Raw genomic sequence first — 21,099 nt, 5'->3', positions numbered from 1 at the left:
ATAAATCTTTATAAGACAAAATAAAAATATACTTACATTCCAAAATATGTACATATTACCTATTTAAATTGAAGGGATGTTTACAAAAACAACATAACTGCTTAGAGCGGTTGACACTTTTGTAGTCACACCAGTGCAGTCAGTTATGTTGTTTTTGTAAACATCCCTTCAATAATTGTAATTAACATAAAAATAATATTTTATAACAGAAAACTAACTTCAATATCACGATATAAAAATCAGTCAACTTGTCGATTGTCGAGTTTGTTCAACATGTTTAAAAATAGATAACAAAGATGGGAGCTATTACTTAACACATGTTTAGTTCAAAGTACACAGCGTATAATCAGACTTATCAGTCTTATCACTGTCGAACCGTATCCAAATCGACAGATATCGCTATCACAAAAACAAAACACGGCTTGTAAACAAACCGAAGCGTGCCAAGTATTATAGTAGGAGGAGTTGCGCAGCGAGCGTCATTCCGCGCCCGACCGCCGACCGTGTCGCACGCGCCATGCTCGATTACGCGCGCCCGTACGACCCCGCCATGTGCGACCTGTACCTCGCACCCGCCGCGCCCCCCGCGCCCGCGCGCCTCGACGACTTCAAACAAGTCTTCAACAAGGGCCCCGCCTCCTACATCTACGGGAACTACTACACCAACCCCCCTTACGACGTATACGCAGAGGAAGACACTTCGACAAACGTTTACCACAATCTCGTCAGCACCCGCGAGTACCCGCGCGACGAGTGGAAATACAAATTCGTCGTCGACTGGAACGAGGACGACACAATATCCTGGATCATCGACACCGCTATCGCTATGGGCTTCAGTGAATACGACATACCGTGGTACAACTTCAAAATTCTCGGTCACGAGCTGCGAATTATTAAGAAGGATGAGATGATGCAGAGACTCGCACATCCGAGCGTCGATCCAAATGTCACAGCCAGAATCGCCAGTGGATTGTTTGATAAGCTACAGAGCCGTATAAACGAGGAATTGCTCAGACAGTCAGTGCTAAGGTATGCAGAGAGCGATCCCTATCAGCAGCAGGAGCCTGCGCATACGATGCTCGACTTGGATTTGGATCACAAGAGTCGGATGTACACGTCGGATTACAAGCCAAACAACAGCAGTTTGCTAGCGGCGTGCGATTCCAGTGACGACGCGGAAGACGTATACCGTAACTCGGAGACCGCGTCCCCTGAATGTTCCTACGGCAGTGACGGAAGCAAGTCCGGAGACGAGGACGATAAGAGGAAGCAGTTCAAACGGCCGCCGGGCCGGCCAAAGGGGAGTGGCAGGAAAATCTGCAAGCGTCCAAGAAGCGTATCAGTCCCAGAGTTCCTCAGAAACCTCCTGTTCGACCCGAAGTACTGCCCGTCGATAATCAAATGGGAGGACCACGCCAACGGCAAGTTCAGGTGAGTCTGTGTCCTTGTGCAGTGCAGCAAAAACTGTGTCGTGACCGACACGTTAGCGCAGCATCCTTACATAAGTATATCACGTTTGAGACACGTGGCCCACCACACATGTTTTACTGCATCTTATTAACATTTGTCGGCTTTACTGACCAAGTCATTACTTTACCTGTGTGTCTGCACCGTGCTTAGAAATCAAGACTGGTTATTACGATATAATTAGTCGGTTCTCCTTGGCCATCGATTGTCATATCAATTACTCTAGGGTGATTAGTTGTCGCGAAGCCATCTGCCGTGATGACCTTTAAACTCGCTCTAATTATCCGCAATACAAGTCATCTGCATATTGATACAAACATGGTAAATTTAGCCTGAATTAGAGTACTATTTAGCGGGTTATAGAATTTTAGTAAAACTAAGTTACTAGTTTTGTTATTCATTAACATGACGTTAATTTTATTTGTCACGTTGGCTACGCACCCTGTTATTATCTCAAAATTAACAGCCAGCGATGTCAAATTTTATGTAAGAGTACCTAAGTACTAACTGTGCTACTAAATACGATGGTATCCATAAATCGATAGATATTTAATGTGGAATAGTTCTTTGATTCTCAATGAGATTATAAGAAATACTCAATTCTGTGAACCGAGATAATCACTTTAATCATTGTACATATATCTATAAATAATTTCGATTACACGTGCAGATTATGTAAAATAAGAATAACCGGTGTAGCACACGACTGTATACAAATACAAATTATACGTTTTGAAGACGTAAAAAATACGAAGTTAATAAATTGTGGCCGTCCATTCGATATACCGGTTGGTGCTTTTTGCGTGTTTTTGTGCAGCCCACGATATCAATGTTTGGGTTGCAGATTTTTGTTTCGCTTGTGAAAAAAGTTAATCGATAATTTATATGAAAGAATTCATACATTAAATCAAATTCATATAATTAACCTTCCGAAGAACGTCTTACCCTCGTGTAGGCACTTAAATCAATATTGAGTTCTGTTGTGAAACCTACCGTCATCCACAGTGAATAGGGATGGCTGGGGTGAATAGAGACAAAACTTAAAATGAAGTTTACCTCACAATTTGTTAATTACCTATATTTATTATCATTCGATTGAAAATAATAGTAGATTTTGTATAATACAATTTGTGTGGATACATATTAAGAAATTGGCAGGTTAATTACATTTTATTTTTTGTCCCTATTTACCCCAGCCATACCTATTCACCCCGGTTAACGATACCTAAATTATCCACATGTTTACTATTTTTGGTACCTTATCACTGAAGATTTCTGGGTATTGTTTTTATGTATAATCACGCTCAGAAACTCTGTCCCATGGTCTAATAAAACATGGTCTTCTCTTCCCAGAGTGTCACTTGCCTACGTCACAATAACATTGCCACTTTATTTCAACATAACATGTTACATGGGTACATTATATCTATGGTTAATAAGTTAATTTATTTCTTTATAATTTAATAATTTTCATTTATATGTATTTTATCTTAAATTTTACAATAACACGTCATTTTTAATTATTCGTTAGCAATATCTTCCGATTCACGAAAGAAATTTCAGACGTTCGGGTAATTCTGTTTACACTACTGGCAACACAGGATAGCGCTGTCACATTTGACAATCCGCCATTTTGTCCCTGACCGACCGTCCTTGTCGAACGCGTGTTAATTGTTATTTCCTTCTCGCTCAGTGTCAGCAGTCGCAGTGTTTTCCAAACTTTTCACGTCGTAAGCTTGGTAATTAATGTTTTGTTACGAAAATGGTTGGCTGCTCTATTCGGAACTGTAAGAGTAGGAGTGAAAAGTGCAGTATAGATTTGTTTTATTTTACTATGTTTCTACATGAATAACTTAAAATTAATGCCGTTAAAATAATTTTCACCGTTGGTTAAAATTCTCCCACATTTTAAAGTTTGAGAACCTGTAAACAGCATGATGACGTAGGCAAGTGACAGTTAGGTCATTCGCGAATCTCGGAAGAGAGTACCAGGCGGAGTATATTATTATACCATGCTCGGTCCTAATTTGTAATAGGACGTTGATTTTACACACAAGATCAGGGTAGGGTAGGGCGTAGAATAGCTATGAAGATATGATGTAAAAATTATAAATTCCGTTCAGAAAGCATCTGCGTAAAAGACCCCAAATAAAAGTATATCCAGAAGGTCCCTAAAATGAAAAGGTAGAAACAGAAATATCGTCAAGCCACCCAACTATCTATATTCCAGGACTAGAGTCTGTGCGGAAAGAGTAGAGTGATCGTGAAATGTATCGGGATGTACATTCTACGACTCTTCTCTTTCCGCACAGACTGTACAACTATGACACGCAAGTTCAAAACGTAATTAAGTATCAATAACAATGTTCTTTTTAGTTTTTTCTTCCACTTATGAAAATATGTTGCCTTAGAACTGCGTAGTTCAAACATAATACTTATACTTAAATGAGGATTTTGTTTGTTGTGGACCAAAGTTGGGAAATTTTGCACTATAGTTGGGTTTTACAGTACATTAAGCAGCGTGGTTTAGGTTAATCCAAATAAAGTCAGAACCCCTAATGTAAATTTCATTCGATAGCGTGACGTGACGTACGCGTTTGCGTAAAGTCTCATTTTGTATGGGATTTCGAACAGCCCGCTAAGCGGGACATTTTGGAAACTCAAAATCCCATACAAAATGAGACATAACACAAACGCGTACGCCACGTCACGCTATCGAATGAAATTTATACTATGGGTACTGGTTAAAAATTATATACTACAAGTACCCACATTAATTGCAAAGCAAAATAAAGCAGCATGGATAAAATTAAAACAAGAGATACATCAAAACTGCAATATATCGGAAATAGGTCTTTCACGGAGTTACGTCGGGGAGTAATGAATGAATGAATAACATTTATTTCAGGACAAGTCCCATAGTATGTTAGTAACAAGATGAATACTTAAAATTAGTGTTAGTGCACAACATAAATAAAATTTAACACAAATAAAAACTTAAAAACCTATAACCTGCCTACGTGGAGTGCGAGACATGGAGCTGCGTCCATCGACGCATCAGCGCGGAGTCCCAGCGGTCCGCGAACGCGCTCAGGATCCCGTTGGTGCTGCAGCGAACTCGGGCTAACAGGGAGGCGCACCGCTTGCGCATTATGGCAGCAAAATCGTCGGTCCGCGCCTCCGCAAATATGCCCGACGCACTACAGTGCCGCGGCAACCCCAACAGAACCCTAAACGCGTTGTTATATTGGACTCACAAGTAATATCGGAATTCATCTCAAATTTTCTCTTAAGCAATTATAGTATAGCAATTAGGGTATAGTCAAGATAAAAATCGCGTAAGGTGAGTTCGACTAAGATCGGACACCGGGTAAGATCGTATGATTCAAATTTCTGCCTGTTGCGGGGCTTTTTTTAATGCTGGCAAGGTGATGCAATGCCCGGGACAAAACAGCGCATTGCATCACCTTGCCAGCATTAAAAAAAAGCCCCGCAACAGGCAGAAATTTGAATCATACGATCTTACCCGGTTAGATATGAGCGCCGCGCCGGCGCGCCGCCGCCGCCGACAAAATTTTCGCGCCGCCGCCGCCGACGCTGCGCTATCGGCGTGGCATCGGCGTGACCTTGGTAGTTACTACTACTTTCGGAATCAGTTAATATATTTTTAATCGAGTTTAGATCATTAACGGCGCCACTTCAAACAGTTTATAGGCATTCACAAGGTATTTTAGGCCCATATAATTCAAAAATATCGAAGGCAAATGCAAACTTATCTGTCTAGTAACCGCGCTACTAGTCTTGGGGAAACGAAATGATTTAATATCAATTTTAACATCAATATGCTTGTAATAAACATACTGATTTCCTTCCATTTTATTGTGGAACGTTCCACATTACAATGTATAGATTGTATATAATATACACTACACATATGTCAATCACAATTAAAAAATTAACTGTGATCAACTCTGGCTAACGTGAGACTCGAACCCACATCTTTGGATTACCGATTAACCGATCCAATGCTTAACTAATTTTGCCAGCTAACCATCCGTCATTTACCGCGAATTTAACCATTGCAAGCATGGTTAAAAGTCTTTAAAAGGCATAAAAGGGGGTTAATTTTGAGATATTAAGCGTTTCCACGTCCAAATGTCCGGCCGTTGGCTTCGCACGGAAGGGCGTCGGAATCCGGTCTCAATTAAACTTGGCCACTGTTTAAATTTCAAGCTTTGCTCTCTCGCAGCTCAATCTTTGGCCTTGCATCGCTCGCATGGAATTAAGCCGCTATCTGAACCTGCAAGTTTTTGGCCCTGTTTGGAGCTCAACTTTCGGCCTGTTTTAAAGCACTTGAGCATTGGTCCTTATCCGATCTTAGCTCCATTGCAGCTCGGCCTTTGGCGTCGCACGAATGCGCCCGCAGGAAAGCTCCAGATCTTTAACACTATGGCTTCAGTCTTTATCGGCCTGCGCCCTCGCTCTGCTCTCTTGCAGCCCGGCCTTGCACAGAAGCGCGCCGCAATCGGCGCTCCAGGCGTTCGGCCGTCAGCCAAGCTTACACTTGGCGTTCGATTCTTAGCTGTATGCTTACCTGCAGCTCATCCTCTGGCCTCGCATTGGGAGGCGTCGAAATCAAGTCTTCGGTGTTACATGGAGCTCGGCGTTGGGCCTCACTTTTTGACATAAATCGGTTTTGTTGAATCGATATTGGTTAATGACGGAGCTCGATTTTCTTTGGACTGTCGACAAGACGTTTCCCTGATACAGTCATTTCACAATTTTTAACTTAGCTCAAAAGATAAGGGCCTCGCTAAGATCTTACGGCCAGAGCGTCACCAAGATTAAGACCGCCTCTGATGCCGCGCGATACCGCTTATCCACAGTTTATACGATATCATTTTTTTTCGTACCATTATTCAATAAATTATCATTGAAAATAAAAAAATGCATTTATTTCATAACTTTCCTACAGCAAAAACATGTTTTTTCGGTAAAATTTTGGTTTGAATTCTTTTTTCATTCATCGAAGGTGTTTCAAGGCCACGCCGCCGATTCGCCGCCGCCGCCGACCAATTTTGACCGGCGCGCCGCCGCCGGCTAACTGCCTATCGGCGCTCATATCTATACCCGGTGTCCGATCTTAGTCGAACTCACCTTACATCGACAAACTCTAAACGAAAAAAAAAATTGTCACAGAATGCTAATTAAAAGTCACGTGACTATTTCCATACATGAAAAAATGAAAAGTGAAAAATATTTATTCGTTTTTGTACAAGTGTTACAAGTGATAGGTTGGGATCTTCATTTAAGCAACAGATAACGCTTGTGACAGAAAACCCCGCTCTTCCAAAAATGCAAGGGTAAAGTTTCGATTACCGTTATCTATCTACGATTGTATCTTGGCTAGGCCGTCTGATTATTATTTAAATGGCTATGTTAGCAAATCGTATAAGAAGTACCCAGAGAAGCTAAAGTCAAAATCTTTAAAGAGGGTACCCATTATAAATCGATTGTTTCCACCATTATTTCCACCATTGTTTCAAAGCAATGAAGTAAATCCTAATGATTTAGTTTGTCTATTACTCAATGTTCATCGCCTTAACCTTGCCCGGCGGCCTCGTCCGCTGTTCGCATGTTGACATTGCCACCCAACTCCTTCATCTACCATGACACCTGTTCTGTCTTAATAAGGCTGATTTTGCATTGTCTTAATACCTGCTTAAGTTTGCATGTTGACATTGCAATGGTAGCGGCTGCAGTCGTCTTGAATTTTAACTCGTTGCGATAAAGATGGTTTCGCATTGTGATGGGTGGTGTGTAAGTTTGTAAGGTTGACGTAACTCCATGAACAATTGCGATAATTGTAACTGGGGGCTTCTTTACGCGTTACTTCGGTTGGAGTTGAAGGTTCCGTTTTTGCTCGGAAACTAGTTACTGTTTTTATGAAGTAAACATGATTATCTTAAAGTCTTTTTAGGGTTCCGTAGCCAAATGGCAAAAAACGGAACCCTTATAGATTCGTCATGTCTGTCTGTCTGTCTGTCTGTCTGTCTGTCCGTCTGTCCGTCTGTCCGTCTGTCCGTCTGTCTGTCCGTCCGTATGTCACAGCCACTTTTCTCCGAAACTATAAGAACTATACTGTTGAAACTTGGTAAGTAGATGTATTCTGTGAACCGCATTAAGATTTTCACACAAAAATAGAAAAAAAACAATAAATTTTTGGGGTTCCCCATACTTCGAACTGAAACTCAAAATTTTTTTTTTCATCAAACCCATACGTGTGGGGTATCTATGGATAGGTCTTCAAAAATGATATTGAGGTTTCTAATATCATTTTTTTCTAAACTGAATAGTTTGCGCGAGAGACACTTCCAAAGTGGTAAAATGTGTGTCCCCCCCCCCCCTGTAACTTCTAAAATAAGAGAATGATAAAACTAAAAAAAATATATCATGTACATTACCATGTAAACTTCCACCGAAAATTGGTTTGAACGAGATCTAGTAAGTAGTTTTTTTTTATACGTCATAAATCGCTTAAATACGGAACCCTTCATGGGCGAGTACGACTCGCACTTGGCCGCTTTTTTGATAGTTATCACGATTCAACATGACGCGTACAGGTACATGCGATGCGATCTTAGTTTCTTTACCCCCTTGTTTATATAACTTTATATACGGGCTCATTTAGTAAAATTATGTTTTATCCCTTTCAACAAATACATAAGTCAAAATGACAGATAAAGACAAACGATTCATAGCTAATTCAGGCCACAAACGCGTTTACGATGAATACAGCCATTAGTCTTTAGTAAAAGCTGTTGCGTAGGTAGGTATTAACTACATAATCTGCAGTTAGATAGTCAACCACCACCTACAGTTTACCTATAGTTGGGTTAAACGCATTTTAGAAAAGGCCACTTCTGTGGACAATACCATAAAAGTTAACGACTCTGGTACCTATATCTATACCTTTTTTCTTGTTCAATTTTAAAGTAAATAAATGTATCCCGCCTGTGTAGCGTAAAAATTAGCTTTAGATTCCTTTAACTTTGCGATGTCTACAGAAAAGACAGTCTTACAGTAGGTAATCAAATGTATATGACCCAGGAAAGTATTGCAAAAAATACTCTGTAACATAAAATACGAATAGATATACATATAAAGATATGGTCTTTCTATGACGCCTGATTTCAAGTACATTTTCAAAATCTGCATATGATACCTAAAGCATGACTCATCACGTTAGACCGGGCCGTGTCCGGGCCGGAGCTTCCGGCGCTTACTTTTCTGTGACAGATGACTGGTGATCGCGTGATGCTTTCCATAGAAAACAAAGCGCCGGAAGCTCCGGCCCGGACACAGCCCGGTCTAACGTGAGTTATCCTTAAGTCCATGCCCATATTGTTCACATGGATTTGGCAGCACGAGTATGTTTTGACAAAACCCGTGGACCTGAGAACCAGTTCTGCCGGTTAAAAAGGTATTTTACCCATTTCGTCTTTAAAACCAAAAAAGCATATGTCAATATCATACAGCCCGTAAATATATGTGCAAATTAAAACCTTAGTCCGTTGAAATAAGGCGAAATATTTGTACATATTTTTGAACATACCTACGACTTCAGTTTGATGCAATGTTGCCAGGTTTGGTGCGATGTTGACTGCAAAGAAACGAGGTTTATTTTTTTAAAGGCAATAACTATACAGAGTGACATTTTAATATATTTATTTATTACATTCGCCCGTCGCCGTCGTATGTATACTTTGACTTTTGTTTTTATTTGTGGCTCCTCTAATTTACTAAGTTATCACATTCACCGCCAACGTTTTCGTAGCACTACGCTCGTAGACGGTCCTAGCGTTTCCCCGCTTTGTAGAGAAAAGCGACTATGAACTGAAAAGTTGAAAACCCGTCGAGCGTGTTTATGGACTAGTCTAAAAACGATAATTTTATAATTTAAAAACTCAAATTAGGTAGCAGTGGCGGCGCGTCCATAAAAGTCGATTCCCACCGGCTTGCCTGTTTTGGACGTTTAAGCAGAGTCGTAAAGGAAATATGTAAGCGAAATTAGCCCCGGCTTACCTATGGATATGTTTAACGCGCCGCCACAGTTAGGTAGGTAAGCTCAATTTACTATTGTTTTATATGATTTATTATTATGAATAAATTATTTATTATTATCCTATTTCTTAACCATAATCATCTTAAAATTAACTATAAGACAAAAATAATCATCAATTATTAAAAGTACTATCCCTTTTAAATAAATAAATAGAAATAAATATATTATAGGACATTTTTACACAGATTAATTACTTTTAAGTTATTTTGTTAGTTATTCTTGGAGTTCATAATATTTTTCTCTTCTCCAAATCACCCTGTATGTGAAACCACTTGAAACCATTTAATTATATGCGTCTAGTTGCCAAGAGGTTTTATATATTATTATATGTATTATAGTGTATCATAATGACCGACCTTGTAGCTTACTGTGGTATATGGTATCGGATCATTTGGCTCGCTTGCATTATAGCTTATAATCTGCATATATTGCATGTATACAGTTAGCAACAGAAGTTGCAGAGCGGGCGAGATGTTCAAAATTACCTTGACACGCTCTTATTCTCTTAACAATAAAGTCGCGTCAAGATCATTTTGAACACCTGGCCCGCTTAGCAACTTCTGCTGCTGACTGTATATGCCTGGTCATTTTAGATTTTTACCGTATAACACAAAAAATACCTAAAGTGTCATTCTATGGAACTTGCTAACTATGTAAACAAACCGCCATATTGATATTGTTTCTAAACGTCATTTTACTAGTAACTTTTGTTTACATAGTTAGCAAATTCCATAGAATGACACTTTACGTAACGAAAACACCAATCAAGAATTGCAAACAAATAAAATAGTAATTTTTGCACAAGCTTTATATTTCAGCTTTAATTACTGTGTGCCTAAGCTGTTTGTATTGTATGTCCTGTACACTGAAACTTCATTCAGCTTATTTACTACTAAATGATCCTACTAGAGTACTAGTTAAGGTGAGGTAACTTAAAAAGCGGGGTCATTTTGAAAATTGCAAGTATCTACTTAACCGGAAGCACTTACCTACCCTATTGCGGTGCTTACCATGGCAAATTGCGTACTGTTGCTAAAATTACGTGACGTAAACAAATTTTCAAATTACCCCACTCTCGAAGTTGTCCAAATTGCACCTTATGGTAGCCATTATACACCTGTTACCTTGACAACTCGAATAGATCCCTGAACCGGGACAATGCACATTTCCTGGCCCCTATTTCACCACGGTGACAGGTGCGAAAATTGTCGACATCACTGTTACTGACATCACAGGCCTCCATAGACTACGGTAACCGCTTACCATCGGACGGGCGGTATGCCTGTTTGCCACCAATTTATATTATTAATTAAAAAAAAACTCCATTATATCGCCAATAAATAAGTACCTACTTATTTTGCGAAGCTAATGACAATTGTCACAAGAAACACGGCAATTGTCACGAAATTCCGACACAGAACTCATTTCGTGTCAAGAATTACCGAAAGTTCTATTAAATCGTGTGACATTTGTCATCATCATCATCATAAACTTCGAAAGAGAAATACCTGTTTTTTGCCGATATAATAAAGTTTTTATAATAATACAATGACGGTGGCAAACAGGAATACGGCCCGCCCGATGGTAAGCGGCAACATGCCCATGCGGCCCATATCCATGGGCCTGTGACGTCAGAAACAGTGACATTTGTCGAATTGTCGCACCTGTCGCCGTGGTGAAATAGGGGCCAGACTAATGACTGACAGGCATCTAAATTATCATAGTCATTATCATTAACATCGATGTTTCCAATCGATCACTGCACGAGCGAGACCGGTTATTGGTCATATAAGTTCTGTACGGATATGATGGTCGTTCTTGTCTACGTGACAGCGTGATAAAACGGTGTCCGTCACTTTCTTTCCCACGGTGTTAAACAGTGACAGTTATTTTATCACGTGGATAAAGATGGATAAAGCTATCCATAATAGGCTGGCTGAGAACTGTATGTTTACTAACATTATGTACATATCTCGTACAAATATACAGTACCACATACTTCAATGAGTATGTTATAGAATATTATAGATAAGTAAAGTGCCCGTTAGATTAACATAAAATATCAAAAAGCGGCCAAGTGCGAGTCGGACTCGCCCATGAAGGGTTCCGTATTTAGGCGATTTATGACGTATTAAAAAAAAACTACTTGCTAGATCTCGTTCAAACCAATTTTTGGTGGAAGTTTACATGGTAATGTACATCATATATTTTTTTTAGTTTTATCATTCTCTTATTTTAGAAGTTAGGGGGGGGGGGACACACATTTTACCACTTTGGAAGTGTCTCTCGCGCAAACTATTCAGTTTAGAAAAAAATGATATTAGAAACCTCAATATCATTTTTGAAGACCTATCCATAGATACCCCACACGTATGGGTTAGATGAAAAAAAAAATTTGAGTTTCAGTTCGAAGTATGGGGAACCCCAAAAATTTATTGTTTTTTTTTTCTATTTTTGTGTGAAAATCTTAATGCGGTTCACAGAATACATCTACTTACCAAGTTTCAACAGTATAGTTCTTATAGTTTCGGAGAAAAGTGGCTGTGACATACGGACGGACAGACAGACGGACAGACAGACGGACAGACAGACAGACAGACAGACATGACGAATCTATAAGGGTTCCATTTTTTGCCATTTGGCTACGGAACCCTAATAAAAAAACTGATGTGCAAGACTAAGGCGTCGTCAGTAAGGGGGGCTAGTATTGTTTATAGAAAAAGGCAATCAAAACGTAAATAAGATATATTTTTACTCTTCGATACGATTGGAGTTTGTCGATGTCACAAAATATTGCTTTCAAAATGACTTGATAATAAATATTTGTATATAATATTATTTAATATACTAGCGACCCGCCCCGGCTTCGCACGGGTTAACAAATTATACATAAATAAAAAGATGGTACGGAAATTAAATTATTATACTCATACTTTATATTGGATATTATAACTAATTTGTAAGTACATATATGTATAATTAAATATATTTCCAAATAGTATCAGTATATTTTCTATTAATAACGACTAATGTGATATTGAACACTTTAAAATCTGGTTTTCACGGTGACGTGTAAATTGGTTTCAATTTAATGATTTCAATCATTAGTCATCTCTGACCAATTAATGATGAACCCTGAACACATTTTAATTACGAGTGATTAAATTATTAATTGATTTTTTCGGCTATAAGATAACTTTTGACATTACCTATTAATTCGTTCAGGGGGAGAGTGGGAAAAAATATACGTTTAAATAGCATCGTCTCTTTCTCTTCGGTTTTGTGAGGTATTTTCTTAATTATTCACCTTTTGATCGTTTAAGGACCGTTTAGATAGGATGTCGTCTGTATATTTATAACTTTTGAAATTCTCTAAAATGGTTATTTGTGTATATATTATTACAAGTTATGGCTGTATGTAGGTATCTAAAAACAAAACAGCTTACATTTTTAAAAAACCGCTAAAGTAAATCTACAAATTATGTAGGCAAGGCACCGCAATGTATACTCATACCGATAATATACGAGTTATGTACCGACAACAAAGTTGAATTTACGAGATAATTTTTTTAATGTTCCTTTATTTGCATATTAATATCATAATTATAGTTATGTTAACATCGTGTGAACTTACATTGTTAATGTTATATTATATTACTTTAATGCATTTTATGTAACACTTTTTTTATTTCATTTAGGTTTCGCCGCAAAGTTGACTCAAGCCACCATTCATTTATAAGAACTCTTTAAGTCAGCAGCAGAAGTTGCTAAGCGAGCGAGGTGTTCAAAATGATCTTGACGCGACTTAATTATTAAGAGAATAAGAACGTGTCAAGGTGATTTTGAACACCTCGCCCGCTTAGCAACTTCCGCTGCCGACTGTACCTTTGTAAGTAACACAACATTGACTATTTCCCGGCCGTTTTTGTAGTTTTTTTTGACATCGTTTTGTTTTTGCGGTCCGTCTCCGTCGTGTTTTAATCACTTACCATTGAAAACACCATCTTACTCGTATATTGCCATGGATAGACTTTATTACAATGCAATAGGGCTTAAAATGCTACAAAACTTTGGATATTGCAATCATTTTATGTAAAGGGTAGCCTTGAGCGATAACTAAACTGTAGTTGACTGTAGTATAGTACCTACAAAAGTTAATTAATTTTGTTTTAATCAGAAACGTCTGCAAATGATACCAAAAAAAAGAACTCTTACGGTAGATGTCGCTAGGCACTAAGGCGCGCATAATGAGTGATTTGGTGGAAATATTCGCTGTAATCGAGTAAGGTCTCGGTAGCTTAGTTGGCAGAGGTACTCAAAGTAACAGCCTACTATTTTAGGAATTAGTAAGTCACTGTAGACTTTCTACAAATCTATATTCACTCCGAAAATTATTATGGTAATATATGCGATAAATAACAATACAGAACTATATAAAAAATAAGATATTATTAACTTATTTGTAATGGTCATAAATAAGCATATTTTTGCGTAAACACGTACTAGGATAACAAAAAGTATAAGTACCTAAATACATAATTATTCTAATGGGAGATTAGTGTAGAATAAATTAAATTAACCAGCTAAATACGCAGAAAGAAACATGCACTGGTAAAAAGGTTCCTAGGTTTTCAAGCCTTTATAAGAGGGAATATATTTCGCTTCTGAATTTGAATTTTATTTCAAAGTGACAGGGTTCAATTTTGCATAATTTCTAACACCCTTATGCTTTATAGGGTTTAAACGAACTCATTTTACCCAATGACCCCCAAAAATCAACAACCAACTAAAATCATGGTCTTAAAATCAATCTACATAAGGCCAATGCGGCTAATTCCGTCATAGGGACTATTCCGTCCATGAGCGTATATTTCTTAGATTTTCAATCGTAGGAAAAAAAAACATTTGCTTTTGATTGCTGAAACTAAAACCAAAGGCTGCTTTGTCGATGAATTTATCAATTTTGTTCGTTGTTCGAGAAAAACGCTAATGTACGGAATGGTCCTTGGAAGTAGCCACATTGACCTTAATATATAGACAATTATTTCAAAGAAAACTATAATCACTTCACCCGCGCTCACTCAAAAACTATTATTTTTAATGACTCAATTAGGGCGGGGCGTGCGGGGTGCAGTGGCACCGTATAGATTTTCTTTTTTCTTTCCCCCGTTGCTACGCACCCAAGGACTTCCGGCCGCCCTGTTTTCGAGATTCCACGAAAACGCACAAAAAAGTGACATTAATTAATTTGGATCTTAATTAAGAGCCCTTTAAATGAAACGTAATTCGTTCAGCCCGGGCAGATAACGTTTTTTTCAATTTCACGATTTTTCGAGTCTTCTTTAAAAAGATGTTGCTGGATTGGCCTATTTTGTGATAAAAATTATTATCTGGCAACTTACCTATAATTACATAGTTATTCAAAACTTTTAAATACGTATAACACTAGTTATTTTACAGTATATAGAGAGATGAATAAATAGGCTCATTTTATATTTCGTCAACCTTAACTTCCCGGTTCCCGTTCATTATTTAGGAATTTACCTGAGTTTTACCCTAATTTCATAACTTATCTGTTAAATGTCTAAAAAGGAATACGGGCCGAAGGGTCATTTTATGTCTATGATTGCGAGTAAACTACCCTCTTATTTTAACCGTAATTAAATATTATCATTGAATTCACACGCTTGCTGTTAGCTTAGATATGTATGTCATTTTATAAATAAGTGTGTCAGGCAGATATTTAAAATAAAACTAAACTATATTTAATAGGTCCACCGCATTTGAGGGTGGGTTTTTAAACCTTGCCTTTTCGTAAACGGTTACATACGGGGACATTTGAGACATCAAGCTGAGTGAGGATCTATTAGCACAATGTTTGTCTTAATGAAGTTTTGTTATTATATTTTGTAAATTTTACCTACTTAAGGGGCCCACTGATTACCAGTCCACCGGACGATATCGGCCTATCAGTTGTTCGGAACTGACAACTTTTTGTTCTAACTGACAGGCCTATATCGTCCGGCGGACTGTTAATCAGTGGGCCCCTTTACTTACGGAGTCTGTGCGTCGTGGTCTATTATTTCAACGAATACGTGTAGCTTTCCGCACAGAAATTCGGCGTATTTACCTACCTGGTTCCATCGCCCACACTGCTAACTGTACATAGGTGGACCTTATGCCATTTGTAATAAGGTCCACAGATGTACAGTTAGGAGTGTTGCTGTTTGTTAAATGTTTGTGTTACCTACATTGCCAGTGAATTTTATTAAACGGCTTCCTAAACAAAGCGAAGTTTTGAGTCACGTTTTAAGCCCACTTTTTCCCTATAACTTACAAAGCTACCCTCAAAACGACAATTAAAAAATAAAAACCGGCCAAGTGCGAGGCGGACTCGCGTTCCAAGGGGTCCGTACATTAAGTCCGACTCACGCTTGACTGGACACTTCTAATAGGTTTTCCTGTCATCTATAGTCTATAGGTAAAGAACTATTATGTGTATTTGTTCAAAATTGTAGACCCAGTAGTTTCGGAGATAAAGGGGGGGGGGGGGGGGATGTTCAGACAGACAAACAGACAGACGCACGAGTGATCCTATAAGGGTTTCGTTTTTTCCTTTTGAGGTACGGTACCCTAAAAAGTAGATTATCTTTACACATATCAAAATAACAAAGCTTGCACTACGTGTACTAAACGATATACATATACGACGACACACTTAAATAAATAAAGACATAATTATATACATGGAAAACCCTCCATATTTCAGGAACCCCGAGAATATTATATTTGTTATTTTTTAAAGAGTAAAGATACCTATATTGGACAACAGTGAATACAGATACTTACATACATGTATAAATTCATATTAGTATTTTTTTGGTTTCTAGTATTATGTTTAGTTTTATTTGATTTGACATTAATGTATTATGGGTTTTATTTGTTAATTATAATTATAACATGTTACTAAGGTATCATGTAAATCGCACATATACAATAGGTACATAATAATAATATTTTATATACCTATTTTTATACAAATCACCAACCAATGAGTTTTTCGGAACTTATGTAGGTACGAAATATCATTTGATATTTACCGCTAGCTTTTCGGTGAAGGAAAACATCGTGAGGAATACATACATCATACATCTGCGAAGAAATTCAAAGGTGTATGTGAAGTCCCCAATCCGCATTGGGCTAGCGTGGGGACTATAGCCCAAGCCCTCTGGCGCATAAGAGGAGGCCTGTGCCCAGCAGTGGGACGTATAATATAGGCTCAAAGTATTATTATTATTATTATTTATACAAATCATGCAGTGAACCCATAAAACGCGGTTAAAAACTTCGCTAAACACATCGTAACATCGGAAACATTGCAACACGAAAAGAAAAATACGTAGTACGCCTCCGCCCCGTAACCATGGCAACCCCGGGAAGCCTCAGTCACGTGTCACGGGCATTTCCGCTCTTTTTCTCGCGTTTTTTCCCCCCGGGCGGGGGAGGCCAGGGGAGGGGGGAGGCTCGTGTACGCGACTTAATTGCGTCTGTGAGTGTGGTCCGGAGAAATTAGAGCGGGGGTAGTGAAGGGACAGAGGCGGCGGTTGGGAATGTGCATGCCAAGTCCTGGGTTCAATTCCTGTAGCTACCTGTCATGTTATTGATGTACCCTAATACCTAACATTATAATAATTAAATTATTGATACTGTACCACAGAATAAATAATAGTACTAAGTACAGAAGACGCGTCTGTTACGATCAGCACAGATATGGCCGCTAGGTGGCGACAGCGCCACGCGCGGCTTATGGCTTTCCCCAAAATTGGGGCCGGAACGGATGTACTTTTAGCTACCTGTAGCAAAGCGACGAAATCGCGGAGTGAGACACGCCTGACTGTACTCATACAAAACAGAAATATAGCCTGTATACCTTTAATACGTAAGTGACCTGTTTAAATAATATGATTATGTCTGAGAGTCTTACGGAAGTTTTGTAAAATTACTTATTCAAGTACATTAATATATTATATAGAATCAGCGGTTCTCAATCTTTTTTTTTTGACGGAACCCTTTTGGAAAGCGAATACTTGATGGAACCCTACAATAAAACAATAGTTTTTAGAAGTGTAGTTTTTTTTAGTAATGAGCATAATTCTAAATTCTTGCGCAACCCCTGGAGGGGTGTCGCGGAACCTTAGGGTTCCGCGGAACACACTTTGAGAATGGCTGATATAGATATTTCTTATGTACAGTCAGCTGCAGAGAGAGGTGACTAGATAACATCCATAACTTAGGAATAAATGCCTTTGCCGGGATTCGAACCCGGGACCTCCCGCTTCGTAAGCCTAAGCATGGTCATTATCACTCACCGACTGCACAAAATATCACTTGAATGTTACATCTGTATGCTATTAAGACATAACTTCCGTTAACGTTATTATTTAAAAGAAACAAATTAATAATAAAAGCAATATTAATAAATTAGCATAGTTTATGTGAAATTTATTACAAGTTTATAATATTTAATAGTTTTCAGTACAATAAAACAAAACAAGAATCACTCAACACTTCAATTTGTCATAAATATAATATCTGAAAAACAATTAAATGTGTCAAGTACTTACCTATAGGTCATATAATTGTAAAACAAGTACTGCCAGCTAATTACGCTAAGATAAGCTTATATACCTATACTTGTATATTATATATAGGTACATATATTATATATTATTTGTTTACTTCAAGTTGCCAATTAGTGGTTGAACTAATTTAATTGAATTGCGTCTATTCAGCTTATTTGTTACGTTTTGATCTGGCTGTTAATAAGCACAAACCCAACAATGTTCGTTTGTTTTGGCTTGTTAGTTATGACGTTCGTTTTTTAGGGTTCCGTACCCAAAGGGTAAAAAACGGGACCCTATTGCTAAGACTTCGCTGTCCGTGCGTCCGTCCGTCCGTCTGTCACCAGGCTGTATCTCATGAACCGCGATAGCTAGACAGTTGAAATTTTCACAAATGATGTATCTCTGTTGCCGCTATAACAACAAATACTAAAAATGAAATAAAATAAATATTTTGAGGGGGGCTCCCATACAACAAACATGATTTTTTTGCTCTATTTTTCGTTGATGGTGCGGAACCCTCCATGCGCGAGTCCGACTCGCACTTGGCCGGTTTTTTTAATATAGCATTATCGGTTCCAGTATTTCTATTTTCTTGCAATCGTATTTGTCTTGGTCCTACTAAGGTACTAGTGCTCGACATGCTAATGCCCAATAGATGGCACCCTGCTGTCACCTCTATTGACAATGACTTAAGTTTCAATATGACATGTAATGGTACCGCGTCGAGCACCAGTACGTTTACCTTACACTTCTTCTTATAAAAATAATATTAGCTGATTTATTAAAAGTTTGTATGCTAAGGTTTTTTAAGTCAAATATTGATAGATATGTTTCGTTGTTTGATTTATTTAATAATAATCAAAACTTTTAATACGTCTATTAATTTTTGTCCTAAAATGATGAACGCATCGCTACGGTAATAAAATAAAAATGTACCTAAAAACTAAAATTATATTCCTACGAAGCGTACTTATTATATAGTAAATTCTAGGCACATTCTACATATCTCTATATTTATATTACACAAAAAACGGCACCAAAATCAACATGAATTTAAAACAAGAACAAAACACCTCTGGTTCTCGCTAACTCTATGCCGCGTGCACCAGAGTCCCTGTAACATTTCTTTTTCGTGAAAATCTATTTATAACTAGGGCAGCTCGTGCTTAACGTTACTCAGCCAAATCCCCACCTTCCCCCCTATAAAATACGGTTCAAATTCGCTTGGAAGAAACAAATGCGTAGATACTTATACATTTTTTCCCATAGTGGCTCTATTATATTGATTAGTAAGCCCCCTTCCGGGGGGAAGTGTCTTTTGTGCCATTTTTCTCGGCTTTCCTTTGTTTTTCATCTCGTGCTTGGATGTGAATGAACGGCAACATAGCAAAGCCCTATGCTGAGCTTAGGTGGGTTATAGTATTAAGTTAAGGTCAGGTGGGTTAAAAGGATCACAGGGGCAAGATGGACAGTGATTTTCATATTCCATGCTGAACAAACTACACTCAAAATCCATGAACACGACACACTTTTCTATGAAAAGTGACCCATTATAAATGCTCTTAAGTAGGTAATAATTTTCCTTTTATCCTGTATTTTCTTTCCTATTTGTTTGTTTTTCGTACTTTTATCAATATTTACAAGTGTATGGGATTTCTATATGACAAATAATCAAAGTATAAATAATATCTGTGTAAGAATGTCCTATAATATTTATGTATTTATTATTTATCTTTAATGCAAAATCGACTATGAATTTGTAAGCGGGCGAGGGCAAGCAAATCCTATTTAGGGATTATAAAATGTTATTTATCAAGTATTTATTCTTAATAATAATACACATATATTCAAAGATACAATTGCATATAATTTTATAGGATAGGTACTTATGTTAAAAAACACCGACCACTGACTAAACTACGGCATTACAAATCTCAGACCCCTCGTGTATTTACATTGATCAATAGTTCGATGTTTTTTAGGCTTACATAAATATGTATACCTAATGCAAAACCAACAAATCATCAAGTATTTGGGTCAAAAACTTTTTTGGTATGAGTTTTATGCGTCTTTCCTGTCGGCATTATTTCTTGGAGTCGACTTCTCAAAAACTGTATAAGTAACACTATAACTAATGAAATAAAAAATAAAAAAAATAGAATGTACCCAAATCGTTAACTTTTATATTTATCACATCACATGAACTTCTTTGTTTTTTAATCGTCTTAAAAAAAGAAGTTCTCATTTTGTCGGAATCTTTTATTTTTAGTATTAAACGTGTCACGTTATATCAATTATATGTACATAAACTTAGTGTAGCATTTAATAGACAATGAGGCGTATTTATGTTCTAAAATTATGATACTGATATCAAAACAAATTAGTGTTGAGTCGCTCACTCGTGAGGCACCTCATTTGTACCACTCACTTTGTTAATTTGTCGCAGTACTTCGTACCGCAAAAATGTCTTACTTCACTCCTCTATTCATTTTACTTGATTCTAAAATTATCTTTCTCCTAAAAGTTCTATTCTTAACCTCCAGAATTGCACTCAAATTAAATGTTACTATTTATTTATTTATAAAGGAATTAAGTGATGAATACATAAATATGTATATACATTAAATATTTTTGTCGCCGTTGGAATTAATGGAATAGTCGACGCTGAAAATATGCTAGTGCCTCACCTCATTTGAAGTAAGACATTGTAACACCTCATTTTAGAAAATGAGGTACTCATACAAACTCATTTTAAATTGATGTCCTACCCATCACTAAAACAAATGCCTGCGATACAACATTACGTTATGTAGAAACTCAAGTTTTGAATACAAACATAGTATTCAAAACTTGAGTTTATACATTAGGGTAATGTAGGTTTTT

At 37.6% G+C, this 21,099-nt stretch overlaps 1 protein-coding gene across 1 annotated transcript in view; it reads left to right on the top strand.

Moving 5' to 3' along the window:
- Positions 1-432: 432 nt before the first annotated feature.
- The window catches only part of LOC134651250 (ETS-related transcription factor Elf-3-like), a 45,313-nt gene continuing 24,646 nt past the window's right edge, over positions 433-21,099 (top strand). The window contains exon 1 of the mRNA XM_063506319.1: positions 433-1,431. Within this exon, the coding sequence (XP_063362389.1) occupies positions 518-1,431 (914 nt within the window). The 5' untranslated portion in view covers positions 433-517. The remainder of the gene's footprint in view (positions 1,432-21,099) is intronic.

Source organism: Cydia amplana, chromosome 9 (genome assembly GCF_948474715.1).
Source record: "Cydia amplana chromosome 9, ilCydAmpl1.1, whole genome shotgun sequence".
NCBI lineage: Eukaryota > Metazoa > Arthropoda > Insecta > Lepidoptera > Tortricidae > Cydia > Cydia amplana.
This window is presented reverse-complemented; position numbering and strand designations above follow the sequence as displayed.